Source organism: Pelodiscus sinensis, chromosome 1, assembly GCF_049634645.1.
Source record: "Pelodiscus sinensis isolate JC-2024 chromosome 1, ASM4963464v1, whole genome shotgun sequence".
NCBI classification, from domain to species: Eukaryota; Metazoa; Chordata; order Testudines; family Trionychidae; genus Pelodiscus; species Pelodiscus sinensis.
The window spans coordinates 140860388-140885323 of NC_134711.1; the positions used below are offsets into that span (position 1 = coordinate 140860388).

The 24936-nt window shown below is 40.3% G+C and overlaps 1 protein-coding gene across 8 annotated transcripts in view; it reads left to right on the forward strand.

Annotated features, from left to right (window-relative positions):
• The window catches only part of SPAG17 (sperm associated antigen 17), a 202896-nt gene that overhangs the window by 63973 nt on the left and 113987 nt on the right, over nt 1-24936 (forward strand). For all 8 annotated transcript variants that reach the window (XM_075904849.1, XM_075904827.1, XM_075904833.1 and 5 more), the window contains exons 8-13: nt 2868-3002; nt 4788-4869; nt 16338-16456; nt 21252-21389; nt 21473-21586; nt 24145-24295. In XM_075904849.1, coding sequence (XP_075760964.1) covers nt 2868-3002; nt 4788-4869; nt 16338-16456; nt 21252-21389; nt 21473-21586; nt 24145-24295 — 739 coding nt within the window. The remainder of the gene's footprint in view (nt 1-2867; nt 3003-4787; nt 4870-16337; nt 16457-21251; nt 21390-21472; nt 21587-24144; nt 24296-24936) is intronic.

Genomic DNA, 24936 nt, shown 5'->3' on the forward strand with positions numbered 1-24936 from the left:
TGTATGTGTGGGGAGGACTCAAATGAAGGACTGTCAGGCATGCTATTTGGAAGAACAGAGATTGATGTATAAAAAGAATAAATGACCTTTATTCAGGTTTACCTATTTTGAAAATGTGTCTTGTTACAAATATAAAACTTTCCCAAAACACCCTTCTGTGCCCCAAAAGTCCAAGTGGCAAGTTTTAGGCAGGTTTTTTATCTTTTACAAAGTGTGTATGTGTTGGGTGAACGGATGGCATGGATTTGATCTTAGAAACTCTCGTCTTATCCTTATCCTATTTTTCTTCTTAAACTCTGGCACTTCATGTTGCTTCTTAAGTCTGCAGAATCTCATTTTATTTATAATAATTGCAAGTTCAGAACATTCCAACAAACTTTAATTAAGATGTAACAATGTCCTAGTAACCATTGATGAATAATACAAACAAATATGAGGAGGTTTCTAAATCAACCATTATTGATAGATGCTTTGGATTGGAGAAAAGAGAAGAAACAGTATTAGTATTAGTGTAGTAGTAGAAGAAGAAGATTCTTTTTTAAAAATAACTCCCCCTGAACTTTCCAACATCCTGTTGTTCAAAAATAATTTGCCTTATTAATCTTGAATTCTCCTGTCATAAAGACAAAGAATTTCAAAAGTGATGAGTGATTTTGCATGTCTAACTTGAGACACTTAAAAAGCCTGAGTTTCAGAAAGTGTGTGCTTAGCATTTATGTAAAATCAGGTACCTGCAAGATGTCTCAAGTTTGAGAACCTAAAGCTGGCATCTAAATCACTATATTTTATTTTATTTTATTTTATTTTATTTTATTTTTTGACCCAAGTGGATGGGTAAATTGACATACAAAATGGGTGCTCCAAACAGGTCAGAGCTAAGAAAACTGAATGCATTCATTCTTCCCAGTATAGGGAAAAGAACCAAAAGCAACAACACACACCATAGGTTACCATAAATAACTTTATAAGGCTGTCAGCCAAATATAATATTAGATTCACTTGCCAGATCTGAGCCAGAGCTTCTCTGACTAACCCCCTTTCTCTTCAAGTTTCATTTTTCTTATTCTGTCTCCTGTGGTTCTGATTCGTATTTACTAACCTGTTGCACCCATGACTGTAGCAGGAGTTAGCTGATCTAACTGTTCCATTCATTAGCAGCCCAGCAGTGATTCAGATTAGCTTTTTGCATACACCCTGTATGTGCATTGGTCTATTTGTCCTAATTCTAATTTTCTGGAAGGAAAGAAAAAAAATTACCTTTCACACTGTATTCATATAGCATATACTTCTACCATTCAGAACATGGAAGCCTAGTACAGGAAAGAGATAATCTCAAAAGGTTAAAGTCTCTTGATTTTACACACAGTCTTAATAGTGTTGTCTGTCAAAAAATGTCATAAAAAGACTTACTTTTGTTTTGCCCCAGAAAAAGTTAAATTGAGTCAATTCTAAAAATCTATAATATCATTTCTGTGATGCCTCACACACACAGAGAAAAATATGACCAACCCAGCTAATATCAAGTGAAGCTTGAGAAAGCCTCAGGTTGGAATTAGATATCTGGCCTCAGGTGAAGCCAGTTTCATGGTGATGGCAAATCCTGTGTGATAGTGGTTTTTTTTAACTCTTTCCACTACATTATTCAGTGTTTAGTAAAATCCACAGTAAAACACAAAGTAGGAATAAGAGCCTCCGGAAAAGGGCGCTTTTTCCGGAGGATCGGGGCCAGTGTAGACGCTCTTTTCCGGCTTTTCTAAAAGCCGGAAAAAAGCGGCGGACATTTTTATTTAAATGCCGCGGGGGATATTTAAATCCCCCGCGGATTTCCCTACTACGATAGCTGAAATTAACATGCCCCTTTCGGAAAAGGGGCCAGTGTAGACGAGCCCCTGGGGTACAATCCTATTGACATTCTCAGAGCACATGTACAGGATGGGGCATGGCACACAGAGGGTATGTGTGTGAACATGCATCCAGAATACCCCATTGTCTAGCAGTTAGGGATCTCACCTCGGATATGGGCAACTAGTTTCAAATGCTTGCTCTCGTGAATTTTTACGATTTGTAATACTGCAGTGCCTAGAATATCTAATGCTAACCACTGTACAAACACAGAACAAAAATAGAACAGTGCAGACAGGAAAAAGACCATGAGAGGGACCTACCCCAGACTAGTCGATAGCCAGTGGTGAGTGTCCTCACGTGGCATGTGGGAGACCTGTTGGAGCTGTTCAGGTCCTTGTTCCAAAAAGAAGCAGAGGAGAGATTTGAATCCAGGTGTTTCACATCTGAGGCGAGTACTCTGGCTACTGGGAGGAGTCTTCTGGTTTTACAAATGGTGGGGCATGGGCTGTTGAAGTGGCTGAGCTGGTTTAGGCAACTAATTCCAGGAAATGATTCACAACTGAGACTACTGAACATAGACAGGCATCTCACTTCACTCCTGACAGTCTGGTGTCTAGAGGCCTTCATATTTTTGTGCTTTTAGCACATAGACAAATGCCATATGTGCAAAGGAAGAATTGGCTTTAATGACATTAATGGTATCACTTTAATCTTCTGTAGAACTTCAGCCACTATAAGCAGTGTTACACATAAACCATTCAAAGTATTACAGACTGTGATGTGGTAATTGGGAGGCAAAAAGAAAATATGAGGGAAATCTTGAAAAAAAAATCTCTACTGTCATCACCTCGAAAAGGAAGACCAGTTTTCATATACTGACATTACAGATGAGCATTTTGAATTAATAAATGGAAACATTTAAAAAGAATTGTAGTTTTGTTGCTTAGAGAGTTGCTAGCTAAGATCCACTGTGCTTTTGTGTATGAGGTTGATGCTTCATATCTGTTTCTTTTTTCACATAGCTTGCATTTGGAACTGTGCTTTTTGAAAGCATTGCTTGCTTGATGTATGACTGCCTGGACTGGAAAAGACAACATCAGCACTACTTGGAAAGCACCAAGTTTATTAATGTCCCTGTAATAACGAAGACCAAACAGGTACAACCTTCTGCAGTTTATGAAGGGATGCTTTGCTATAGGCCATGATTCTGAAGAGTAATTAGATACTATTTAAGTGAACCTGCATATTTTAACTTGCAAAAAAATCTAACCCAGGCCATTTAATACTTATATGACCTTGTGTAAGTGAGAATCAGTCCCTTTGTCTTAACTGTTAGTCTCAAAATTGAAAACAAACTACAAAACCGCCACCAGCTTGAGAATCAGAAAAAGAAAACTTTTTTTAAAAATGCAAAGATAGTCTAATATAGCAATAAACAGTTGATACTGAAATTCAGATTCTATCTGTCTTGTGCCAAGGCAGACTACTGTGCCCACACAAAACTTGGGTCTCACTACTTGCAGCAGTATACCTACACACAAGAAGATTAAGTATCAAGGCCTTGGTTCTAATCATCTACCTCTGAAATCTAATAGGGAATGTGTTAGGTGAACACTAGAACTGAATTATCTTCTCTGCTTTTTATTTGAGACATCAAGAAAGCCTTCTTGCCACCAGACTCTTAAAAGAATATTGTTCATGATATTTCATGTACGTTTGGAAGGAAAAGGTCAGAGGTGGAAAAAGACTTGCAGCAAATCCTGTCTTGAGTAAAATACACTTTTTGTGTTTAATATATAGCATATGGCATTTTAAATTAATTCTAAAATATAAATGTTTTTAAAAATATTTTCCAAACACACACTCAGTCATGAGTAAATGCTATAATTACCATTCCAGCAGAAAAGCCAGATTTAGACCTCTATCCTGAAAGTACTGTATCTGAGCCTTGCTCTGCACTTATACACATCTCCATTGTCATGTGATTGTCACAGAGTGGAGGTATCCTGTCCAGTGCAGGGTGAGTGCACCCCATGAATAAGTACCGGCCTTCCCTTGGCCTCAGGACAGTCAGGCCTAGTCAAAAGAGTTATCCCGCTCAAGGCTGTCAGGCCAACCAACTGAAGCCAATAGAAATGTTCTGTCTCTCAGGCCTAGTGACCAGAGTCAATAGGGATGCCCTGACTCTGAAACATACCAGACATTCAAGGAATGGGGACCCAGGGCCACCCTTCTCTACCAAATCCTGGCACAGTTTTAGTTTAATTCTTCAGTTCAGAAACATCCAGTATTTTGATTTGATATTTTACATCTGCTTCAATACTTTCATATATATGCATGCATAGAAACATCATTGAGATAAAAGGAGTTGCGTTTTTTCAATGGACAGATATGATATCCAACTACAGTGTATTTTGTCCCTATGTGTCTCTGGACATCCCTTTGATGTGCCTAACTCCCTCAGTTAGACAGGAAAAGGGAACCTAATTTAAATAATTTGTAATTTGTTTATTTTTCAACTAATTTTTTTCAAACACTGGAAAACCTGATGAGGTACCAAAATTGATATTTTAAAATTGTCGTTTTTCTCCATTCCCACTCCTCTCTTTCCCCAGCTTCATGAGAGGGGCAGGATTTAGGATACCCTGTGTCACCATCATCTCTCATTTGCTATCATAGGCAACTTCCTGTCTAGCATGCTGGCTTTTATTAATCTCATTTAAGGTGCTCTCCCAATTCATTGTATAAGAAAGCTAGGCAACTCATTTAGCTTTTATGGATCCTAATGTTCTTCCAGTGATTCTTTAAGTGCCTAAAATTACAAATTGCAACTCTCTGATTACTAATCCCCTTATAGATCTAGGCCTCAGCGTTCACAAGTAGCAAATCTAACCAAGCTACTTTTTTCTGTGTGTGTTTGAGCAGTATTTTTTTTCCTTTAGGCACAAAAAGTTCCTTCAACTATCCCTTCAAAGAAGAAAGTACAAACAGAAGAAATTCTAGTACCAGCAATTCTATCACAGGGTATGTGGGAAGGATTAACACACTGTAATGAATATCTAATTCCTTGAGCAATTTTCTATCTTCTCATCAATGATCATGTTTACACTGCTTTTTGAAGTTAATTGTGGAATAGTATAAAAGATTGAATGGATGTTGTTTAAGTTTCGCTTGGGGCAAATAAATAATCTAAGTTGCAATGCATTGCAATTGCAATGGTAGCGACTGAATTTTTCGGAGAATGGCTTTGCTGGTTTGAATATTTCTGCCATGCTAGCTAGCAAGCACACTAGGCACTGGGGGATATAACCGCAGAACTAATCATTTTTTTTGAAGCCACGACAACCTTCAAAGCATGGATGGACATTGGGGGGGGGGGGGGGGACCAGCAGCAGCAGCTCCTCTCTGCAGCACCCAGATGTTGCTCCTAAACAGCTGTTCCCCGAATCAGCAAGATGTGCTGTGTTTGTGTTTGCACTGGAACTGTCAGTAGGGATTGGCTCCTGGCACCATGAGGCCTCCTCAGGGGCCCAGGCAGCACCTTTGGAGATAGGAGGTACTGATGTGCATGATGTCACAGGCAGCTCTTGTCAGTGTAGGTGGCTGCAATGTTCAGTTGCTCAAAGCTCCCCTGGGCAGCTGCCCTATTCATGCCCATCAAGGCACAGGGAGCCTGGGACTCTGCAAGCAGACCATGAGTTCCTGATCCACCTTCCCTGAAATGGCCTCTCTCTAGATGGCCAAAGGAGGCAAGGAAATAGATTAGTTTGTCAGAGACTGGTTTGTTGGTGGCTGCACCAAAAATGTGTTTTGACAACCCCAAGTTGTAGTAAATTGTTGCAGTGGACACAAACCCTAAGTCTCCATCTTCGGTGAGCATGCGGTAGCCTATGGTCCTTCAACTCAACTTTCCCTGCAGTTACAGCTCCTAGTGAAAAAATAGTATGTGATCATAGTAAGGTGGTATTATAGTGCATATGCACAAGAAGGCTCAATTTCCTATTTTCGAGTGATTGGTTTTGCAAACTGTCTGTTCTTTCAACATACCTTTTGTGTGTAATTATTTATTGACTTAGATTTGTTGTTTATGGGTAACAACTATGACCACGGGGAATAAATTTATACAACTAGGCTACGTCTAGACTGGCATGATTTTCCGGAAATGCTTTTAACGGAAAAGTTTTCCGTTAAAAGCATTTTCGGAAAAGAGCGTCTAGATTGGCACGGATGCTTTTTCTCAAAAGCACTTTTTGCGGAAAAGCGTCTGTGGCCAATCTAGACACGCTTTTCCGCAAAAAAGCCCCGATCGCCATTTTCGCGATCAGGGCTTTTTTGCGGAAAACAAATCTCAGCTGTCTACACTGGCACTTCTGCGCAAAAGTTTTGCGCAACAGGGACTTTTGCCTGAACGGAAGCAGCATAGTATTTCCGCAAAAAGCACTGATTTCAGTAGGAAGTCAGTGCTTTTGCGGAAATTCAAGCAGCCAGTGTAGACAGCTGGCAAGTTTTTCCGGAAAAGCAGCTGATTTTCCGGAAAAACTGGCCAGTCTAGACACAGCCCTAGTGTATTGCCTGGCTACAAAGTGGTATACTTGGTTGGTTGGTTGGTTGGTTGGTTGGTTGGTTGGTTTGTTTATTTGTTTGTTGTTATGTTGTCTAATTATATTTAAAACATTAAAAAGAACAACCATTCTCAACAATCTGCATAAATTACACTGTTGACACAGTCCTTACACTGTGACAATTAGTCTCTCAGCTGATGTAAACTAATTTAGCTACTGTGACAATGGGACTTATCACTGTGCCACCTCCTGCTGGCTGTCCTGGGGATTAGCTCTGTATGTCAGTGCACCCTCTTCTGGTGATGTCTTGCCACCATCACTTTTGCTCCAAAGAGCCACACCACTCCCAGGACTGTGGCAACCTATTCATGACACAACCCTCTGGGCATGTCACATGCCATGTTTCCTCCTTCCAGCGGACTGTATTGCAGTTACTCTTTCCAGACACTTTCTTGGTGGTGAGTAGAGGTGGGAAAACCCAGACCTGCCCACTATTCTGGATCTCGGCCCAGGGCCATTTGCTGTACCTGTCCAACTCCTTTGTAGATCTCCTTAGGTCATTTCCTCACAGCCTCAGCATCCTCTTTGGTCCTGCCTCGGGGCCTGATTTTGCAGATCCCTGCAGCCTGCCAGGAGATGCCTTTAGCTCTCTGGATGTCTGCCTGCAGCACTGCTATGTCCACTGCAAGGCAGCCAGTCTTCCTCCCTTCTCAAGTTCCAAGGAGTGACTTGAGCTGCTCTGTACTGCAGCTTTTCTTATATGTGCTTGCTCGGCCCTAAATGGATGCTTGTATATGTCCTTTTGTGACGTATAACTGCTTCCTGAGCAAGGAGGGGCAAGGAGGGGTACAGAACTGAGGAAATAGGGAGGGAGGTTTGGCGGGTTTCAGTGAGGAGAGAAGTAAAAATGGAGATAGATGGTAGGGGAGGGGAGAGGGATTGAGAGTGAAGGTGAGGGAAGTATGGCTCCCCCAGCCCTGCCACTGCATTTCAACTCCCATACGTTCCAGTTTGGCTATCACACCCCAACTTTCCTGCACTCAACCATTCTGCATCCCCAGCTCTTCCAGTGCATCTCAATCACCCTGCACCCTATCATGGCCTGAGACAAAATGTGTTCCTACATCTATCATTCAAGTTTAGCTTCTACCATTAAATTTAGTTATTTACATCTTTCTTTTAAATGTTTTATTTTCTTAGATTGGTTTGTTTTGTACTTCTTTCCCCTTTAGAGTGGTCCATTTTCAAGCTCTCCCTCATCTCTGGTGTATGCAAGGATCTGCAAGAATCAAGCATTGCCTCAACCACTTCTATCTGCTTGGTGGCATGCATTCCTTGTTTCTTGGTATAACCACTGTTTGGTGGATATGAATATCCCTAAAAAGTGTACATCTGTTCAGCTTTTAAAAGCAGATCTAGGAAGAACTGGGAGAGGAATTAAGCTCTTGATGATAGAGCATTCCCTCTAGCTGGCCTCAGATCCAGGCCAGGAGAACCTCCTCCCCATATATCAGACTCTATGTGAGCACCGCATCAACATCTGCATCGTGTAGAAGACCGTTAGGGGACAGATCATCAGAGTATGTAGGGAGGATTCATAAGAGAAGTAATTCTCACAAGGAGCCTATTTCAAAAAAACCTCAGTCTTCTCAAGATAAGATGGTATTGGGGAGCTCAGGTATTGCTGAGGCTCCAGGTCTTGTTGATACCAGTTCTGCATCTAGGGCCCTGAGCCTTAAGAATCATGGTACATATATGTTGCAGTACTGAAAACATCCTTGGTACTGTACAAGTATGATCATGCTGTGAAAAAGTCTAAATGCTATACATCTAAGGTAGTACCTACAGTCCCTTAATCATATCTGGTACATAAATGAGTGACTCAGTTTCTTTTCGCATGGCAAGAACATAGCACCTCAGTGCCCCCTATGCAACCTTTTTCTTTGGTACTAGTGACTTGCACCAGACAGGACCCACCTAAAAAGACTCTGCCCTCAGTACTAACCTTGCTCTGTGTCAGCTCAAATCTATCTGGTACCACAAGAATTTAGAAATCAAGAAACTAATTTGTCTCAGACAAATTAGAGTCTTCTCTTTTAGTGGAGCTTCTGTAATTATGGAGATTGGCATAGTGATTGAGATTAGACCTTTATGCAGCATCATTTGATTCTCCAACAGCTTTTAAGTTTGGCATTTATGTGGAGTTCTCTTTGGATTCCCAAATCTCAGTGCAGGGGTCCCCTGCTTACCAACAGGGGAACACCCTTGTTTGCATCTTTTTGGAAAGAGCGGAGCTGCAAGTGAGGCAATCTTGTATCTCTTCTCATTGATTCAAGCCACATTGGACGTCCCTTCCTATGACCTATAGCAGTGTTTCCCAAATGGTGTTCTGCGGAACCTAGGGGTTCCTCGATGTGAACATAAGGGTTCAGTGAGAAAATTCCATTACAATAACATTTTATGATTTAAAAAATAATATTTTTGTACACATTAAATGTGATGTTTTTAATTATGTGAAATTAAACTAATTGTAGATCTCATGACCTTGTTTAGCATTATTCAGTTTATTATCCTTACTTATTTATGGTCTACTTTTTCAGCTCCAAATCTAAGACTGTTATTAGGGGTTCCGCAAAATTATTTTGAGTTTAAAAGGGTTCCATTGCCAAATGAAACTGGGAAACACTGACCTATAGGCTTCCTTAGTGGCCAAATTGGGATCTCTGGGCTGCCTACTAAAAGCAATTTTCATAAGCCCGTAGTCTTTCTTGGGGGACCACTAAGGGAGACAGTCTCCTACTCCATCTGTTCATCCTCTAACCTCCCAATCACAGGAATCTTTTGAGGAACAAGAGACCAGAACAGACACGGAAGTTACTCCATAAACTAATATCTCCTCATCTTGTCCAGTTGAGGAGGTTATGCCTCCTCTGTCTTCTCTAGCAGATTGTTTAAAATGATGTCAATAACTAATTAAATATATACGAGATTTCTTACAGATTCCCTTAAAGGAAATCCAAGAGTAACAACACAGTCTTCTAGATATCTTGCAAGGGATACCATCTCCTCAAGTGGATTTACTAATAAAAGAGGCCCCCTCAGATTCTGCCAAGACCTTCTAGCAGATCTTGGTAATGAATCCACTGATGTGCAAATGTGCCAATAAAAAGTATTATGTTCCAGCCACAAATTCTGAATTTTTATTTTCACATCCTTCATCTAAATCCCTAGTTGAGAAACTCCATGCTAAATTAGCACCATATAAGAAGGACCAAAAATACTTTGACCTTTTTGGCTGTTAAAGGTATTCATTTGCAAACTTGCAGTTTAGGATTGCAGATTATGGTCTTATAGCAAGATATTGCTGTGCCATTTATTTTAAGTTCATCACCTCTACTGAGAACTTCCACCAAAACATCACAAGAAATTCCAGCCTGTTATTACTGAAGATCAGTGATTGAGTAGAACCTCATTGCAGGCCTTCTTAATGTTGCTGATATTGCAGCTCATTCTATTTCCACAGCAGTCATTTTCCATTGGGTATCCTAGCTCCAGCTCTCTGGTTTCCCCAGACCATTCCAAAGTATCTCCCTTTTGATGGACCAAAGCTCATAGCAGAATCACAGATGTATCACACCACTCTGCAGGATTCCAAGGCCATTTTTAGATTGTTGGAGTTTGTATTCTTGCAAGTAAACAAAAGTTTAGTGGATTCCAAATGATGCAGAGATCCCCCATCCAGTTTTCTGGATTTCAAAGATCTACCAAGAAGTCTAGAAAGAAAGAAACTCCAGAGAAGGAGGCCACTTACTTCAACTGCATCTACCATTCATTTATCCTCATCATCAAAATGTCATTTTTTATGTCATTTTTATATTGGTTGTAGGTCTAGAACAACTCCATATTATGAAGCTGTGACTGCAACAATATACCCTGCTCCTCCCCTTAGGAGACTTTTTCTTCTATTTTCAATATGCTTTGGGAGCAGATTACATCAGGCAAATAAATATTGGAGGATATAAAATTGAGTTACTACATCTCTTTCACCTCCTTCCCACCACACCACTTCCCTTCCCCATTCTCATCAAGGACCCACATCAAGGGCTCTGAGTTCCTACAGAGAATTCTTTCCAAGATGATCTTGCCCAAACACTCAGGGTCTAACTGATGGCCATAAATCATCTCCTTTTTATGCATAGGAGCCATAGACCCAATTCCACCTCAACAAAGGGGAAAGGAATTTTATTCCAAATATTTTGTTGTCCCTAAAAAGAACAGGTGGTAAAGACTTAGAGTACCTCTACACAGCTGCACTATTTCGGGATAACAGCACACCCATTATTTCTAAATAGATTTGAAATAACGGGCATCTTATTCTGGCTTCCAGTAAACCTCATGTACGAGAAATAAGGAAGACACTGGAATAGTGCTCTACTTCAAAAAAGGTTATCTCAAAATGAGTTATGCAATTTGCTTAGCTCAAATTGCATAGCTTAATTCGAGCTACGCACGACTGTGTAGACATACCCTGATTCTAAATCTATGAAGTTGTTCCAGAATTATAAATATTTAAATACAGGATGATGATTCTTGCAGCTATAATTCCTTTGTTCGTTTGGTGGGATTCATTCTCAGCCCTTGAGCTTTAGAGTATTTACTTTCATGTTACAATTCACTAGATTCACAAGAGGTTTTTTAGTACTTAGTTGGTCAGGATCATTTCCAGTATTGAGTGTTTCTTTCCACCTTTCCTCCACCCCAAAAGTATTCTCAAAGATGATGGCAGTGATTGCTCATTGTGTTTATCAAGTGTGGATAAAAGTTTTCCCATATCTCAATGACTAGCTACTCCAGGAGTGATTTCCAACAGAAACAGCAAAGTACTTGTTCCACATCTTCAGCATTAAGGAATGCCTATGTTCATTTCCTCCCATTAATCAGGGGCAAATCTGTCACAGTCATGTCCTGCATGTTCAACATCAGCCATTGAGGTTGAGGCAGGAAAGGAGAGATCCACTTCTCTTTTTGCCAAAGCAATAATGCTATGAAATTTTGTAAGGGTATAGAAAATTATATAATTATTTCAACCACTTCTCTTCCAGACATACAGCATGGCCAATGAGCTCAGCAGACAATTCTTCCAAGATTATGAATGGAATTTAGACTCTCAGATTCTTAATTATATGTTTCTGATTTGGGGGTTTTCAGAGGTAGACCTTTTTTCCACCATTGCCCACTGGGAGTGCAAACTATTCTGCTCAAGAGATGAGTTAAATGTTCCCTGTCTGGAGGATGTCTTCTTTATTTCGTGGATGAAGGGTCTTCTCCATGCATTTCATCCAACACCTTTGATCTTCAGAATGGCAAACAAGATAAAGCAAGACAAAGACAAAATCATGTTAGTTGTTCCAACATGCTCAGACCGATCTGATACCCTTACCTGATTCACTTTGTTGTCTGCCAATGAGTGTTCCATATGTTCTTCACTTGGTCTCTTAAAACTCTGATCAGACATTGTATCCCAGCCTGGGAATTCTTTATCTCTAAATCAGCTACTCAATAATATTTGAGAATAGAGTCTTCCTGTTCTGCAAGGGTACAGCAAATTATTAAACAGCAAGAAAATGTCTACACAAAGTACTTACCTTCAGAAATGGAAGAGATTTCAACACTGGTGTGTCTGCAACAGTTTTTGTCTGTTAATTCTTCATCATTCCACCTCATAGCCAATTTATAATCAAAGCTCTACAATAGCTACCAACATAATGTACATAGCTCAGCATAGAAATGATACATATTGCAAATTGAAGGTACACTTGCACCTCTTCCCTTTCCTCTCATACATGAGAGGGTGCAAAATATAGATTTTATGTTAAAGTCACAACTCTGTTACACATCTCAAAGTAATTCACAAATCTCCCAAACATAACTCTTCTGCTTCCACCATTCAGTACGGCTGCACCTTACATCAGCCATGCTCTCTGAACCTTAGGTGCATGAAGACAGTAAATGTTTAGACTGTTCAGAGCCTCAAAATCTTTACATCTGGGGGACCACCATCATCAGGGCCAGCTCACAACATTTTGGCACCTGAGGTGGGGAGCTCAAATGATGCCCCCATGTCCCCTCGCTTGGGCCAAAACTTTGAAAGGTCTCAATTCTCTGGGTCCTAGTGGCACACACCCCACCACCACCACCAGTCTGGCACCTGAGGCAGCCGCCTCAGTTCGCCTCATGGTAAGGCCAGCCCTGACCATCATTATCTAATGCAATGCTTTTACACTTGTACAAATAAGCAAGTGACCTGAGTCACTGCAGACAAAGGTGAAAAGCCCCGTCTGCCCTTGCCAGTCTGACCTGGGCAGAAATTTCTTCCTGACCTCAAATATGGCCATCAGTTAGACCCTGAGTGTTTGGGCAAGATCATCTTGGAAAGAATTCTCTGTAGGAACTCAGAGCCCTTCCCATCGAGTGCCCCATTTCCAGTTGCTGAAGATATTCCCTAATAGTGGTTGTGGGTGGTCCATAGGGCACTGTTGGCAACCTCCTCATACCATCTCCTCCATAAACTCATCAAGCTCTGTCATGAAACATGTTAGGTTCCCCACCAAAACTGCTCCCCTTGGAAGGCTGTTCCGGAAATTCACTCCTCTGATGGTTAGAAACCATCTAATTTCAAGCTTAAACTTGTTGATAGCCAGTTTATATACTTTTGTTCTTGAGCCAACATTGGCCCTTAATTCTTCTCCTTCCTGGTGTTTGTTCCTCTCTGATGTATTTATAGAAAACAATCTTATCTCCCCTCGGCCTTCATTGTGCAGGGCTAAACAAGCCAAGCTCCTTAACTCTCCTCTCTTGAGACATTCCTGTGATCATCCTAATATCCCTTCTCTGTATCTGTTCCAGTTTGAATTCATCTTTCTTAGACATTGGAAACCAGAATTGCACATGATATTCCAGATGTTGTTAGTCCCTACGGGAATGACCTTGCACTTTGCACTATTAAATTTCATCCCATTTCTATTACTCAAGCTTTCAAAGCTGTCCAGTTTTCTTTGTATGATATTCCCAGGCCTCCTAAATGTTGGCAGTACCTCCCAACTTTGTGTCATCCACATATTTTATTAGCAAACTCTCACTTTTAGTGCCATGGTCATTAATGAAAATATTAAGATTGGTCCCAAGATTGATCCTTGAGGAACTCGACTAATAATTTCCCTCCAGCCCAACACTTCATTTTTAAGCATAACTCCTTGTATTTCTCCTTTAACCAGTTTTTTACTCACTTTTTGATTCTCACATTAATCCCCATCTTCTCAAATTTAATAATTTCCCACGTGTAGCTGTCATAGTGAAATCCAGGTGGATTAGAGCTATTGCATTTCCTATGTTGAAAAAATCATTTGTCTTCTCAAAGAGAGAGATCAAATTGGTCTAACATGATCTATCTTTTGTAAAACCATGTTGCATTTTATCCCAAATACTATTTACCTCTTTGTTTTAATGTCTAAGACCTTTCAATCAGTTGGTCAAACTAATGGACATGTAGTTTCCCTGATGCCTTTTTTCCTCTTTCTTAAAATAGGTACTATATTTGCAATTCTCCAGTCATCGGTACCCCCTGAGTTTATGGATTTATTAAAAATACTTGCTGTTGGGATTGCAATTTCATGTGCCAGGTCCTTTAATATTCTTGAATGGAGATTATCCAAGTCCCCCTATTTGGTCCAATTATGCTGTTTGAGTTTGGCTTCCCCCTCAGATGAGGTAATTTCCATATCCTTGTTTCCATTAGCCACATTACCATTGCTCCCCAGCTGCTCATTATCCTTACTAAAAACTGAGGCCAAGTATTCATTTAGGTGTGGGGCTATATCTAGATTATCTTTAAACTCCACCCCATCTTCAGTGCTTAATGTTCCTGCCTATTTATTCCTTGGTTTCTTTTCCTTTTATTATTGGTTTTAATTTCCTTTGCAGGGTCCAGTTCTGTTTTCCTTTTGGCAGTTCTCACTTTATCCCTACACTTTTTCACTTCCAAGAGATAGTTTTCTTTGGTGATTCTTCCCCTCCTCGATTCCTTGTGGACTGCTTCCTTCCCTTAATAACCTGTTTGAGATGTTTGTTCATTCCAGTTTGACTGCCAACATTTTCCTACTAATTTTTGCACTTGCTGGGGATGCTGGCTCCAGATAGTTAACTGTGCTCTGATATCCCAGATCACTACTTCAATGTCCTTTGTAGAAAAACTGCTGTACTCTGCTAATTATATGACATGCACAATTCTGCATTGAAATGATGTGTATTTAGGTCTGAAGATACACATGCAGCTCTTCCCTTTGCTTGCATATGTCAGAAGATGCAAAACATAGATTTCTTCATATCATTATCACAGTTGTGTTGCACACACCTCAAAGTAATCCACACTTGTCTTCATATCAACAAATATACCTTTACCAAGCAGGCTCAACTACTGCTCTGCCATTTAGCATAGATTCACCCAACACACTGACTGGCTTGTGAGCACATGTAAATAATTCCCATTCACTGCTTCCTACAGGAGGGAAACAAGGAGATGATGGGGTAGGGAACTGTTTCCCCCCTTTTTGCTTTTTAATGGTGTTAAATAGAATCCTGTGGGTGAAAAGGAATGTACATTTCAGCAATGGAGAGATTGGCAGAGACTAGAAGATATGTGTTAATGGGGTATATTGGGGCACTGCTGAAAGGAAACACAATTAAAATTGCACAGGCAACCAAACTGAGCATTTCCTTGTTGTCAGAAGTTTGTTTTGCTCAACTCAATATTCTGCACAGGAGTTACATACCATCAAGCCATAGCTTTGTATTTATATGTTTTTTTGCTATTGATTATACATTATGGTACAATCTTATTTACATGGTCTCAAACTATTTTTTCTACAGGATCCCTGGATTATTTAGTGCAAAATGGAGGGTATCGCTAAATAAGCAGCTGCTGAATATTTTGTGTTATTCCCAGTCTGTGATCCCAAGCTTTATTTACTGCACAGTATTCAAACCCCTCCTCTGAATACAGGACAATGTAGCACTTTAAAGTCTAACAAGATGGTTTATTAGATGATGAGCTTTCGTGGGCCAGACCCACTTCCTCAGATCAAATAGTGGAAGAAAGTAGTCACAACCATATATACCAAAGGATACAATTAAAAAAATGAACAAATATGAAAATTTGTCCTGCATTTTGCTTCAACTACCCCAGACTAACACGGCTACATTTCTATCACTATTCCTCTGAATACAAAATCTTTAATTTTCTCATGGGATTTTTTTATGGTGCTGTAGTTTTTGTTTCACAAACATTAATTTGTTTTCAAAATACTGTGTGAAGCGAGGAGGTGGTATTATCGCCACTTTGTAGATGTGACTCCCCTTCATGGATACAGAAGGCAGCTTGTAGAATTTTCTTTCACTGTATGTACTTGTAAATTAATTTCAATACTGCTTCTTGAGTGAGTTTGTATAAATTACTACTGATTTATGTTTACTTTGCATTTTTAAAATAAGCTTAGAGACACATGGCTGCATTTTGTATCCATTAATATGTGATATGTTACTGTGGAACCATAACTTAATATCCTACATTTGGCATATAATAATCCTTCTTTTAAAACTATACTACTTGTATTTACTAACAATAAATAAGATATAGAAAGGAGATATATCAAGAATGGAAGTTCACCATTGTGCAGACTAAGCTGTTAAGGCTTTTAGAATTACGTTCTTTCCTTGTATTTTCTTACAACACTGCCACAGGCCTAACTTAAGAACATAATAGGAGAGATTCCAGAGAATCAGGAAAGTCTTACTAACCATTTCTACCAAAGTCCAAGGAAAATTAACAGATCCAGCTGGATGGTCTCAATGTGTCATTTCTCCTTTCTACAATAGAGGAAGAAGCTACTTTTCTGCCTCCTTTTGTGGACATGAGATATTACAATGACTTGCTAAGTCAGATTCCTGAAGAATTCATTTCTGTTCCTTTGATAATGAACTGCATGTTGGAACAGGTGAGTATATTTTCATATTTAATTCACAGCCATTATTCATGCTAAACACTGTGATAGTGAATTGATCAGTGAAAGACAAACAATCAGGTTCATCCCAAAATAAGTTGCACTGCCCAAGGAGAAGCAGTAGAAAGGAACTGTGACTCCGAGAGGTTGCATATAATACAAGCATATAATACAACTTCAAAATGAAAATGATCACTAAGACTATATCAACTTTTCTTAGTGTGGGACATGAGATCCTCCATAAGAATGGCCATACTGAGTCAGACCAAAGGTTCATCTAGTCCAGTACCTGTCTTCCAATAGTGGCCAGTGCCAACAAGAAATTACTACTGTGAGCCCAGCAAAGGAATCATTTCACATTGCACCTGGGACTCAGAAATTGTTTGTAGCACTTTAGCTTTTAGGGAATGTTTCCAGACAGTCTACAGTAGATGTTCAGTCTGCAGCTTTGAGGACAGCACTCAGACCTGCCCATCACTGACTTATTGATAGTCCATCCAGTGAAGAGATTGCAAATTTTGTCCTGTTTTCACAGCAACAAAGAAGATTTACTGCCCTCTTTGCTGCAGGACTTTAGATCTAGTGGATAAAACAAACATTAAATTTCTGGTTCAATTAGGTTTTAATTTAGCTGCACATGTACTAAATTTTTGGACTAGGTTTCCAGACTGACGCACTTCGTTGTTGGTTGGTCTCCCTCTTCTCCTTGAGGCACAAATAGTCATAGATTTTTAAGGCCTGAAAGTGTGTTTATGGACATTTCATTTCACCTCCTGCATGTAATGCTGACCATAGAATTTCACCCAATAATTCCTACTTCATGCCCTTAATTTTTCTGTAATGTATGTGACCAGGTCAGGTCAAAAGGTTACAAAAAAGTAGTGGAGGGGTGGTATATTAACCGCAGACTGAGGAAATCTAGAACCCTCAGGGAAGCCCTGGTGGGAGAAGAGGGGAGCAGAAGACCTACCGGAGGCTAGGAACTCAAAATAATGAGAGTGAAGGAGTTCAGGAGGTCAAACACCTCAAGCTGAGAGACCAGGGAATGCCTAGAGTTTCCTACAGATGCTACATTTGTGGAGAATGAGGGCACATAGCCCACAGGGTCCCAATATAGTGGAGCCAATGCAATGCAATATAGGATACTGAGAGAATGCATGCTCTCTGATACATCCTATGGGGGTCACACTAACCCCACACCAATACAGTAGGCCAGTATGTTTAAATGGAGTAGAAAACACAGCACTGATAGACTCAGGTAGTGCCTTCATGCTCATCTCAGGGAAGCTGGTGATGCGTAGTCAGTTGCTCCAGGCAAAACGTACGGGGTTACGTGTGTCCATGGGGTAGTTTGTTATTACCCCACCGTGCCAGTACAGATTGAAATCCAGGGGAACATTACTGGGATGATGGCAGGTATAGTCCGTCAACTCCCCTACCCGGTGCTCATAGGAAGGAATTTCCCAGAGTCTGAAACTTTACTCCCAGCAAGGGAATTGGAAAAAAAGGGAGAACCTGAAGTAAGGAAAGTGGCTACAATAGATTGTCAACTTCCAATATGTGTTTAAATATCCCCTAATTTGTTCTCCACCTCTAAAAGGATTAAAAAAAAAAAAGAGGGCTGCTAAGGTGTTGGGAACACAAATTTTGGCCCAAAACCAGAAGGCTGCTCTCATAGGCAGACCAGCCCAGGTGGCAAGAGAGGAGACTTCCCTGGAGAAGGAAGTGTCAGAGCTTGACCTGCATCCTAATACCTCAGAACAGACAGAGGCAGCGGAGACTGGTTCCCCAGAATTTGGCCAGATTAGCCCAGGAAGGGAAAATTTTGGACAAGATCAAGCTGAAGGCCCTAGATATGACAACATTAGGAAAGAGGTGACAGAAATAAATGAGCCCAGATGGAAGGGAAAAACCAGGGATCTAGATCTTACTTAATCATAAAGAAGGATCCCCTATACTTTCATCTGAAGAAGTGGGTTGTGCCCACGAATGCTCATGATACTATCTGTGTTTGTTACTCTAAAGTGCTGTAGGACCATTCTTTGTTTTTTAACTTTTTTCTCCTATACCAGGCTACCTCAATACAGGGGGAGGAGGTACAGCAGCTCCTACTACCTCAGAAGCATCAGAAACCTGTATTGAGCCTCACCCACAGTCATCTGTTTGGGGGGCATCTAGGATTAGAAAAAAATATTGCACGGGTCCTACAGAGATTCTTTTGGCCAGGAGTGCATAAGAATGTATGCTGGTATTGTGCATCATGTCTTAGGTGTCAACTACACAGTCCTCAGCCCCACAGGAGGGCACTGTTAGTACTCCTCCCCATCACAGAAGTCCCATTCGAGCATATAGCCATGAACCTAGTAGGACCTCTAAAGAAGATGACCTGGGGTCACCAGTATACCCTTGACATCATAGACTATGTGACGTGGTATCCCAAAGACATACCCCTATGGAACACATCCTCAAAAATAATAGCAAAAGCATTATTGAAGATTATTGGAGCATTATTGGACTGCTGAAGGAAATATTGATGGACCAAGGAACCCTGCTCATGTCAAAATTGATGAAGGACCTCTACACCCTACTCCCATATCCATACCCTGAGGACCTCTATCATCCCCAGACAGATGGACTCCTCAAAAAGTTCATTCAATCCCTCAAATCTGTGATATGGAAAAATAGTAAGTTGAAATGGGGAAGGACCGGGACACCCTGCTACCTTACCTTATGTTCACCATCTGGAAAGTACCTCAGGCCTCTACTGGATTCTGATCTTTCAAACTATTATATGGATGCCACCCCTGTGGCATACTGGATATTGCTAGAGAGATCTGGGAGGAGTAACCCAATGTAGGAAAGAATATAATCAAACATGTCTTACAGATGAGGGAACAGATAGCCCGAGTTACCCCAATTGTACGAGAACATCTGGAAGAGGCACAGGAAGCCCAGCAAACTCATTACAACCATCAGGCAAAAGTTTGATGGTTCCAGCCAGGGGATCTGGTGCTGGTGCCCATAGTGGAGAGCAAGCTTTTCACCCAATGAGGTGGTTGAAGCTGTGGGGGAAGTAAATTATAAGATGTGACAACCAGGATGCCAGAAAGAGGAAAAGGTATACCATGTGAATCTCTTAAAACCTTGGCTGTTCAAAGAGACATGTGTAGTCACACAAGAGGTCCCAAACCAGGAAAATACTTCCCATGAGCAAATCAAAATATCCCCTAACCTAATACCACACCAAAAGAAGGAAGTAATCAAGATGATCAGCCAATACTAGGACATGTTTTCAACTAAGCCAAGCCAAATGACTGAGGTTTATCACAGTATTACCACAAACCCTGGAGTCAAGGTTAGACCCCGATCCCAGCTGCAAAAGGGGAAGAAATTAAGGCTGAAGTAAAGAGGATGATGGAATTGGGAGTCATTGAGGAATCCCACAGCGAATGATTTAGTCCAATTGTTTTGGTGCCAAAGCCCAATGGTACCACTCAGTTCTGCAATGAATTTTGGCAGTTGAATGAAATATCCAAGTTCGGTGCATACCCTATACCCCACATCGGTGAATTAGTTGACCACCTAGATTTACCAAAGGGGTATTAGCAGATCCGCTTGGCCAAGGAAGCAAAAGAAAAAACTGCATTTTCTACACCTGAGGGCCTATTCCAATATACTGTTCTCCCTTTAGGACTACATGTGGCACCTGCCACCTTCCAACATCTGATGGACGAACTCTGATGCCCCCATACCAGTTACACAGTGGCATACCTAAACAATGTTATAATTCAGACCTCCAGTTGGGAGACTTATCTAGAGAGAATGGATATCTTAAGACAGGCCACTCTTATGATTAACCCAGTCAAGTGCACTATAAGACTTCCTGGGGCTAAATACCTCAGCTATGCCATAGGAAGAGGTGTAGTACAACCCCAAGTGAATAAGCTGGAGACCATCCAGAATTGGTCCCAACCAAATGGGGAAAAAAACAAGTCCAAGAATTCCTGAATGTGGTGGGGTATTACAGACAATTCATCTTGCATTTTGCTATCAGAAAAAGTCCCCTGATGGACCTGATAAAGGCCTGGGCTCCTGACATAGTGAAGTGGACTGATGCAGCAGAGAAAGCATTCTTGGATCTATGTACAGCTCTCTGCAGTAATCCTGTACTCATAGCTCCTGACTGTAACAAAGAATTCGTCCTTTAGACAGATGCATCCAAAGTAGCTTTGGGTGCTGTCTTGTTACAGATGGTTGGAGATGATGAGCACCAAGACCTCTACTTTAATAGAAAATGCCTACCGAGAGAGCAGAAATATGCAGTGGTTGAAAGAGAATGCTTTCCCATCAAGTGGGCTATGGAAACACTTGTCACCTGGAAGAGTTTCTACCTTAGATGGTGACAGAGATCTGAGTTCTGCCCCCAGTCTACAGAATAAAAAACCCGTACTACTTAGGAAATTAAACTTTTGCTTAAGCATACTTAATATTCCTGATTTCTAATCATTAATTCATTTGCATATTAGCCTAGAAAATTGTCCACAGTGAAGACAATTAGGAAAGGTTCAACTTGTGATTTGCAGCCATTTTTAAAATTATCCATGTGCATTAAAACTCTTAACGTGTTTTTCATTCAGAAATGTTTGGGAATTCCAGTGGGAAACAAGTCTTTTTGAGAAAACTATGTTCATGTGAATACAGAAATTCAATGGAATCTAAGTTAAGGCTGCATCAAAATCTAACTCCAAACCAATGCTATAGTGACACTTACTATGTTTCTGCTTGGTAGGTCATTGCAGGTGAAGAAAGTCTTACACCACCAAGTCTGGTGGTCCCAGAACCACGAGCAGATGGGCTGGATCATAGCCTTGCTAACCATATAGTCTCTATCCTTCCCTCTCTTGCCCTCTCTGAGAGTGAAAAAAAGGTTTGTATTTACCTTCAGACTTCCTTGATAGCTAAATAAATCTCTGTTTTAATTTTTAATGCATGTGCTTTTTTCTTTAACAGAATCTCTACAACTCCTTTTTTCTTAATGACAATGAAGAAAATACTGTGGTCCCTGAATGGCCTCTTCTATTAAACTACCATGATACTTTGTCTCAGAAGCTACACCTGCTAAAGGTATAATACTTTGTCTTATATCAACAGTCTTAAAGTCTACAATGAGGGCATTAACTTAAAATTCTTTTTAGGTGTAGAGTAGGAGAACCCATACTTTTCCCGACTGATGGCCACATTTAATGATTTGCCTGAAATCCAAAGGCTGTGCTTATTTTGCTTAAAATGGAGCAGATTGCAGACACCCATGGAGATTATAGATCCCAACATGCAATGTACCACATTAATCTGAGTGGCCTGGCCAACCTGCTTATGTGAACACTTAGCTTTTTTGACTGCATCTCAATATACATGATGGTTTGGGATACAGACCGTCCTCGCTATAAGTCCAAGATACATTCCAAAAAACTTGGACTTATAGCAAAACAACTTAGAGTGGGGAATTTTTTTCCTGAGGCTGACTTCCATTTAAGTAAATTGGGAGGGGGGAGTGTTTTGCACGATTTATAGCAGGGAATGGAAGAACTTATAATGCATCAGTTCCTACAGTCGTCAACAACTTTAGTGTGGAACGGATGTATACCGGGGTGACTTAAAGTGGGGACACTCTGTACATTGTAGAACTCTTTTGGCTTTGCTTTGGACCACCACTGAGCGAGGGGGTTATTCTAAAGAAACTAGAGTTTCTGTAGACACAGAGGCTATGTCTAGACTGGATCCCTCTCTAGGCAGAGGGATGTAAATGAAGCACTTCGAAAGTGCAAATGAAGCCGGGATTTATATATCCCGCACTTCATTTGCATAATCACGTAATGACACTCTTTCGAAAAAGCACTCTTTTGAAATTGAAACCGCAGTCTAGACGCGGTTCTTTCGAAAATGGGGTGCCTTTTTGAAAGATCCTGTAAACCTCATTTACAGGATCTTTCGAAAAAGCGCCCCATTTTCTTAAAGAACCGCATCTAGACTGCGGTTTCAATTTCGAAAGAGCGCTTTTTCGAAAGAGTGCCATTATGTGATTATGCAAATGAAGCATGGGATATTTAAATCCCGGCTTAATTTGCACTTTCGAAGTGCTTCATTTACATCCCTCTGCCGACAGAAGGATCTAGTCTAGATACACCTAGAGATCTGAAATGAAGAGTGAGGTGTGGCAGCTAGAATGGAATAGATTAGAGTATATTTGACACAGAAGAGGGGCAGCACATGAAAAAGCTGAGCTGTTCATGGGAGAAGAACACCAGAATGCATTAAGGTGACCTAAATGGGCATCATCTAGTCAGGGAAGTAAGATTTATTTAGACATGATGTAGGCAGAAGGTAGAGTAAGCTAGAGTAAAAAGTTTGATGGAAATGAAACTTGTAAAGCAACAAAGGGCTTCAAGCAGAAGGATGATACGAATGAGTGAGGGATGAGGAAGATGCTTTTAGCAGAAGCATGTTGGATGTATTTTTGGGCAGCCTTCTAGATTTAGGGAGACTAAAGAGGAAGGGGTTGAAGCAGTAAATGTAGGAGTTGACTAAACCTCCAAAAATGTAGGTAGAAGAGATGGAAAGAGGAAGGAATGAGTTTGGGAGACAGGATACAGGAAAAATGTATTAAAAGTAACACAGAAGACAGAAACTGTAATGGTAAAAATAAGATAAAGTAAAACTGAATGAAGCAGAGAAACATCAAACCAGTACAGTTCTTTAAATCCATTGTATTTCTGCTTTCAAAGACCATCAATGAGTTGTATGATTTCTTGATTATAATGACTGTAAAGAGTAGTATAGACCAACTAAGAATATGTGGAAAGGAGAGGCTAATACAAAAGCACCCTTTATGGTCTGACAAACTAAATATTTTCTATATTCCAAGAAAAATTTCAGATTCTGGCTAAGTGGCAAAAAAATTTTGATCATTAGTAAATATCCATTTATTGTGACTTTTTCGATTATTCTATTTTCCTTTTGGGATAACCGATTTCATCTTCTGCATAAAGATACTGATTCAGTAAAACACTTTGGCTGTGTCTAGACTGCATCCCTTTTCCGTTAAAAGGATGCAAATTAGACACATCGCAATTGCAAATGAAGCGGGGATTTAAATCCCCCTCGCTTCATTTGCATAAACATGGCTGCCGCTTTTTTCCGGCTTGGAGCTTTGCCGGAAAAAAGCGCCAGTCTAGATGGGGATCTTTCGGAAAATAAAGCCTTTTCTGAAAGATCCCTTATTCCTTATTTTAAGAGGAATAAGGGATCTTTCGGAAAAGGCTTTATTTTCCGAAAGATCCGCGTCTAGACTGGCGCTTTTTTCCGGCAAAGCTCCAAGCCGGAAAAAAGCGGCAGCCATGTTTATGCAAATGAAGCGGGAGGGATTTAAATCCCCGCTTAATTTGCAATTGTGATGTGTCTAATTTGCATCCCTTTTACGGAAAAGGGATGCAGTCTAGACACAGCCTTTAAGCTTATGCTCAATTTTAAGCATATTCTTAAATCCTATTGACTTCAAAATAAAGTAAAACATAGTGTATGTGTGGAAGCTTTAGAGGGCAGAGTTGTTAACCTTAATCATTTAAATGAAAAATCAGTGTTGTGAAAGTTTATTTTACTTTTGTTCCTATTGCTCTTTGCTTCAGGTCCAAGGGGTCTTAAATCCAGAAAAGATTGAACATGATATGATGGACAAACTACCATTGGTGGAACTTCTTCAATTCCCCCTTCCTCCACCTTGGAGCAACTCTAAACGCTTGGCCAGAGTGCATGAACTCATGCATTATTGCACCAGTGGTAATTTTTAAAATTAATAATGTTTAATTCTTTATTGACACATTCCTATGAGACCATTAGAACCCACTTTTTTGGAGCCACTGTCTCATTTTATCCAACTAAAATCACTGTACCAGCCAGTATCTACCAACTTTCATATGCTTTGTGCATCCTAACCTACCATGGAGTTTGGCCTGAGACTGAACCTCAGTTCCATGGTTATGAGCAGACAAGGTTACACTGCTAGTTAGAAACTGTGATTGACAACTGGACATTAGCAGCATGTCAGAAATCACCCAAGTACATGAACTATGTATTAAGTTGAGACAACAATATCAGTAACACAGATTAATAGTTCTGGTTCTAGTGCATAGAACAATTATTGAGAACCGCTGAGATATATAATGCTCTTCTTTACAAAGAACTTTTTGATTGAGAAGGAGGTTTGTCTAGAACTGGTAGGATTACTTGGGAGAAAAACATGGTTTGCTCTTTGTGTACTCTTTGAGCTGCCCATGTTAACAGTAATGTAATATCTATGATACTAATATTTTCTGTTGTCAGGATAAGTTTACTTCTCTAAGAATTGTCTCTGCAGTTCCTTATTCTTATAACATGTGTACCTATTTGGTACACACTGTGAAACAATTAGAAAGGTTGCC